The 6,520-nt window shown below is 50.5% G+C and overlaps 1 protein-coding gene across 1 annotated transcript in view; it reads right to left on the bottom strand.

The window, feature by feature from the left end:
- Positions 1–699: 699 nt before the first annotated feature.
- Positions 700–6,520, bottom strand: part of LOC105992708 (tetratricopeptide repeat protein 38-like) — a 27,979-nt gene continuing 22,158 nt past the window's right edge. The window contains exons 7-8 of the mRNA XM_013025717.1: positions 827–952; positions 700–726 (exon numbers count right to left, since the gene is read on the bottom strand). Coding sequence (XP_012881171.1) covers positions 700–726; positions 827–952 — 153 coding nt within the window. The remainder of the gene's footprint in view (positions 727–826; positions 953–6,520) is intronic.

The raw sequence follows: 6,520 nt of genomic DNA, 5'->3' as shown, positions 1-6,520 counted from the left end.
TGGCACTGTGGCTCAAAGTGGTAGGGCACCAGCCTTGAGCAAAATAGCCCAGCCCCGTGACTAAAGGGGGGGGGCTGGGAAGTTGGCTCAGTGGTAGAGCACTTGCCCTGCATGCCTGAGGCCCTGGGTTCCATTCCCCAGCACCACATAAGCAAAAAGAAAAAAGCTGGAAGTGGCGCTGTGGCTCAAGTGGTAGAGCGCTGTCCCTCAGCTCTTCAGCTCAAGGCTAGCTCCAGGCCCAGAGTTCAGGCCCCATGACCGGACCCCCCCCCCCAAAAAAAAAGCAAACAACCACAACCAACAAAAAGAGTATTAACATTTTTTATGTTGACACACACAGTCAAAGTAAGTGTAAAACACAAAATGTGGGGTGGGGCTCTCTGCTATGGGAGAAGAATGGGCACTGGCTACTGCTCCGCTGTTGCAGCCTCTGCCTGCTGACCCGTTCTTCAGATTCACACACCTCCTTGTTTTCTGCAGCACTATATTGTTTTTTGGTTTTCTGGTGGTTAATTGGAGATAAGTCTCTTCCTTGGACTGGTTTTGAACCATGATCCGCAGACCTCAGCTTCCTTAGTAGCTAGGATTATAGGTGTGAGCCCGGCATCCAGCTTTCCTTTTGTCTTTGGAGACAGTTTTACTTTATTGGCTGGCTTTGCACACATCATGCACAGGAAGACACCCAAGACACTGAAGGCATCATGGGCTCTGCAGGGGACTAGGTCGCTAAAGGACAAAGGCAAGAGGAAGATACTTTACTCTTTACGAGCAGAACCTAGGAAATTGATTTTCTGGATCACGCTCAGAAACTTGCAGTAGAGGATACAGTCTTCGGTCCCAGGATCTGAGCGGCCTTGGGCTGGCGAACTCCATCCTTCTGCCAAAACCTGTGCACCCAGATGAGGCCCCAGCCTTTAGGTGCCTCGTGTACTCGGGGTACAGGCTCTCTGCCCTTGGGGTTGCAGCAGGCAGTGTGCTACACTGGGGACACCCCAAGAAAACAACAAGGTATGCATTCGAAGAACCTGTCAGCAGGCAGAGGCTGCAACAAGCAGAACGGATGGAAATGTAGGTGAGGTCTGATCTTTGACTGTTTTTAAGCCACCCCATGGGGCTTTGATTTGATCTAAAATGTGACAGGAAGCTGCTAACGGGCGTAAAGCGGGAGAGGGTTACAATCTAACTTGGCTGCTATCTAAGAAAGGAAGCGGCAACAGCTATGAAACAGTAAGGGCACACACTGGCCAGTGTGAAAAATACACAGGGATGAGACAGTGGAGGTGGCTGGGAGCCGACTGTGTGATCCTGAGTGGTCCTGGTGTGTTGAATTCAGGGTCTCACATGTGTTAGGCAGGCACTCTACTGCTGAGCCACACCTTTAGCCAGAGCGAGGCAGCTGGATGCAGTTGGAAAGAGTGTCATGGATTCTAAACACCAGGGGGAGATGGAAAAGGCAGTAACTAGCAACTTGACTCAGGTAAGAGTTCTCTGCTGGGGATGCTGGGTGAACAGAGGAGCCAGGTTAAGAATGGGGTATGTGGAGGGGTCAAGTGCATGCGAAGGTGCCCAAAAGGCAGGTAACTATGCAAGCCCAGAGCTCAAAAGAGAGGCTAACTGCTCAAGGAAAAATACAACTTCTCCAGAAAGCGAATAGGTAGAAAGTATGTTGATGGCTCTCTGGGAGAAAGCAGAGATGCTAGACCAGGACATGGTTTTCCTGATAGAGACGCAAGACTTGCCTGAAAAGGAATGGAGGTCTACCAGACACAGAGGAGAGGAAAATCAAGAGCACCAATAAAGCTTACAGAGGGAGAGAAGGTAGAATTTGATTAAGAAGTTAACTGATTAAACATGGGCAGAAAAGTGACAAGGGATCTGGCAATACAGAAGGCGACAGGACGGATGGTGAGAGGTCACAAGCCGGAATGGCTGGGGCTAAGGAAGGTGAAGAAAAGCCAAAAGAAGCTCCAGGTCTGGCTCTAATGAGCAACACAGCAATGCAGAGACGGCAGAGAAGATGCAGAGACAGGAGAACTAAGATACTGACAGACAAAAGGTAGGGAATGAAGAAGGGAGGTGGGAAGAGGGGACATCCTCAAGGAGCAGTGTGGTTCACCATGCACATATGGGAAGGGCAGTGGACACCAGGGAGGAGAGGGGGGCAGAGCAGATGCCCTCCTGGCAGGATGAAGAAGCAAAGATGATTTGCAAGGTTTCCAAAACGGCTATATTGCAGACACTTGGACACCTAGCTACTCAGGACAGTCAAGATTTGAAGTCAACCCTGACAGACAAATCTAAGAGATTCTTGTTTCCAATTAACCAGCAAAAAGCTGGAATGGGAAGCATGGCTCAAGTGACAAGAGTGTCAGCCTTGAGTGAAAAATCAAAGAACACAAAGCGCTGAGTTCAAGCCCAGTACTAGTGCGTAACCCATGCACACATACACATGCACACACATACACATAAAATATTTAAGAGGAAGTGCCCCAACTATTGGGTTCCAAAGTCGTGGATTCCACCAATTGTGAATTTACCATATCCAAAAAAGCTGGAGGCATGGCTGAAGCTATAGGTCTGCCTAAGAAACCTGACATCCTCAATTCAAACCCTAATACCATCACACACAATCATTTATACCAAACACGTGGACCTTCTTCCTTTGCACAGAATGCTGCTCTGTGAACATAGCTGTGACATTTGTCTACACAGCGCTGACACTGTACTGCTGTTTCATTGGCTATTATAAATAATCTAGACGATTTAAAGTGTATGGATGAACGTTTATCTACTGTGACATTTTATGCAAGTGTCCCAGGTCCCTGAATTTGGACAATCATTCAGGGAGGGGGAGTCGAGGAGCCAAAACTCTAGACTACTGAGGGACAACTGTGACTCCTTTGTGGGCCAGTAACACTCATCTTGATAACTCTAAGGTCCACTCCTGGATGGCAAGCAGATCCCACCCAGTACCTGTGCTACCTAGGCAACTGGCACACCTGGAAGAGGCCACATCCGCATCTGCTGAGGTCACATCTGGATCTGATGTGGCAACACCTTTCTCCCATCTGGTCCCACCTCCTTTTACCTGGCCACACTTTTCCCTGCCCCTACCCTAGATAAGGCCTAGCCCAGGGCCAACGCCCTCTTTGCCAACCTGGAGTGCCAACCTGGCCTGGTCCCAGCAGGTCTACGGAATAAACCTACCCCTAACCTGAATACCACGTGCATGGTATGGTTCTTATTTGGCAACCTCTTTTTAAAAACCTACCATAAATGGTGCCTCTCAGAAACTCCTCTTCCTGACCCAGATGACACCTGGTACATCGATGGCAGTTCCACATCTACCCCTTCAGGAAGCCGAGTTGTGGGCTATGCCATTATTAATAACTGTACCATTCTTGAACGCAGCCCTCTGTCCCCTAGTACTACCTCATAAAAGGCAGAACTTACAGCTTTAACTAGGGCCTTAGTTTTAGCCAAGGGACAGAAGATTAATATTTATACAGACTCAAAATATACCTACCACATTCTCCATTCGCATGCAGCAATCTGGAAGGAGCGTGGCTTCCTGACCACCAAAGGGACTCCCATTACTAATGCCTCACTTATTTTTTTTTTTTTTGGTTGGTCGTGGGGCTTGAACTCTGGGCCTGGGCGCTGTCCCTCAGCTCTTCAGCTCAAGGCAAGCGCTCTACCACTTGACCTACAGCGCCACTTCCGGTTTTCTGGTGGTTTTTATTGGAGATAGGAGTCTCACGGTCTCTTCTGCCCGGGCTGGCTTTGAACCGCGATCCTCAGATCTCAGCCTCCTGAGTAGCTAGGATTACAGGCGTGAGCCACCAGCACCCAGCTGTCACTTATTCTTAAGCTTTTAGAAGCTGCTTCCCTTCCCCAACAGGTAGCCGTCATTCACTGCAGGGGACACCAGACTGCAGGGGACACCAGACGAGATTGGATGCCATTACAGTCAGCAATTCAAAAGCAGATCGGGAGGCAAAGCTAGCAGCCCAGAGACAACTTCAGGAACAACATCCAGTTCCCTTGTTTCGGGTATTGCCTTCAATACAACCCTCTTATACCCCACAGGAGCTCGAGGAACTTACCCACCAGAGAGCCTCCCAGGAAGCACAGGAGGACGAGTTGTTCTTCCTGAGACACAAGCAGACAGCTTTCTTTCCCAGGTTCACCAGGCGCTGCACATTGGAACAAGCCTCTCCCACCTTCTTAAACCTTTAATCCCTTGCCCTAGCCTAACTACCCGACTAAGGCTATTACCCAAGCCTGCCCCACGTGTGCCCTTACCTGCTCACAGGGTGGTCTCCGACCAGCTGCATCCCCACACACCAAGCACGGGGACATACCCCAGGGGAAGACTGGCAGATAGACTTCACTCACATGTCCAGATGTAAGCAGCTGAAATACCTTCTAACTATGGTTGATACCTATTCAGGAGACTGCTGACACTGTTGCCTCCGTCCTTATTAAAGAAATTATTCCTAGGTTTGGCTTACCCAGGTCACTTCAATCTGACAACGGACCTGCTTTCATCTCCAAAGTGACCCAACAGGTGGCATCCTCTCTTAACATCCAGTGTAATCTTCACATTCCTTATGGCCTCAGTCTTCAGGAAAGGTTGAAAAAGCTAATGCGCTCCTCAAAACACAACTTACTAAACTTTCTCTAGAGCTCCAGCAATCCTGGCCAGAACTGTTACCCCTGGCGCTCACCCACTTACGTGCTTCTCCCCACAGCCCTACTTTCCTCAGCCCCTTTGAGTTGATGTATGGAAAACCTTTTCTCCTAGGTAATTTCCCTGCTGACCATACCAAGCCTCCACTAATAGACTACCTTTCCATCCTAACCTTTCTTAGGCACATGCTGCGCCAACATGCTGACCAGTGTCTCCCTCAGCCTCATCAAGGCCCCTTTCCCACTCTCCCAATTCTGCCTGGCAATCAAGTGTTTCTCAAGACCCTTAATCCATCTGGTTTACGCCCTAAGTGAACAGGCTCTCACCAGGTTCTGCTGACTACCCCCACAGCAGTCAAGCTCAAGGGACAGCCACAGTGGATCCATCTGTCAAGAATAAAAAGGGATGCCGGGCGCTGGTGGCTCAAGCCTGTAATCCTAGCTACTCAGGAGGCTGAGATCTGAGGATCGCGGTTCAAAGCCAGCCCGGGCAGGAGAGACCGTGAGACTCCTATCTCCAATACACCACCAGAAAACCGGAAGTGGCGCTGTAGCTCAAGTGGTAGAGCGCTCGCCTTGAGCTGAAGAGCTGAGGGACAGCGCCCAGGCCCAGAGTTCAAGCCCCACGACCGAAAAAAAAGAAAAGAATAAAAAGGGCTCCTGCCATTTCTTTTTTTTTTGGTCAGTCATGGGACTTGAACTCTGGGCTGGGGCGCTGTCCCTCAGCTCTTCAGCTCAAGGCGAGTGCTCTACCACTTGAGCCACAGTGCCGCTTCTGGTTTTCGAGTGGATTATTGGAGATAAGAGTCTCACAGACGTTCCTGCAGTCTCCCGAGCAGCTAGGTTTAGAGGCGTGAGCCATAGGCACCCAGCTCGTACCATTTCTATACCAACACTGACTTCCAGGTACACCTTTTTCCCCCTTGGGCCTACCAGGGTAAGGCTATCTCCCATCCCTGAAGATCGGGGTGCGTAGCACTGATCTAACTGCTCTCCTCTCCACACACATCACTCCCTCATCCCTTAGGCCACCTCCAAGCCATGGACATCCAATATTTTCAGTAATGTTTTTCCTTTTCATCTTTGTCCAGCCCCCTGCCTGAGAAGACTTCCTCCAGACTTCATCCAAGAGACCTGCTTCTGGCAGACATCACCTAAGGATTCACACCTACCAAGGGACAACTGCTGCTCTCTGCCACATACTGGCCTTTTACCCCTAATGTCAACACCAACTTGTAAGCAGGAAGCAGCCAGAGAGAATCTGTGCCATGTTTCATGATTATTAAAAGGTTAGAATGTAAGGTCCGCTCCTGCATGGTCAGCAGACCCCACCCAGTACCTGTGTTACCTAGGCAACTGGCACACCTGGAAGAGGTCACACCCTCATGCACAGAGGTCCCATCTGGATTTGATGTTGCCACACCTTTCTCCCACCAGGTCCACCTCCCTTTACCTGGCCACACCTTTCCCCACCAATACCCTAGATAAGGCCTAGCCCAGGACAAGATGACCTCTTTGCCCACCCGGCCTGGTCCAAGCAGGTCTACTGAATAAACCTACATTTTATCTGCATACCAGGAGCGGGTGTGGTTCTTACTCGACAACCTCTTTTTAAAGACCTAACAATTACCAACCCCACAGGGAGGCAGTGAAGAACCAGGCCAGTTCACTCACAGAGCCCCACAGCCCCACGCCAAGGCTTTGCCAACCCGCGAGCGACAAACCGACAGGACACCACAAAGGCGGCTCCTCCAGTGTCTGTCCCGCAGGCCCGGGGCGTGGCCACACGGCGGGAAGGCCGCCGCCGTGGCCTGGGCCGGGCCGGGCC

The sequence above is a fragment of the Dipodomys ordii genome, unplaced genomic scaffold (genome assembly GCF_000151885.1).
Source record: "Dipodomys ordii isolate 6190 unplaced genomic scaffold, Dord_2.0 Scaffold87, whole genome shotgun sequence".
NCBI classification, from domain to species: domain Eukaryota; kingdom Metazoa; phylum Chordata; class Mammalia; order Rodentia; family Heteromyidae; genus Dipodomys; species Dipodomys ordii.
This window is presented reverse-complemented; position numbering and strand designations above follow the sequence as displayed.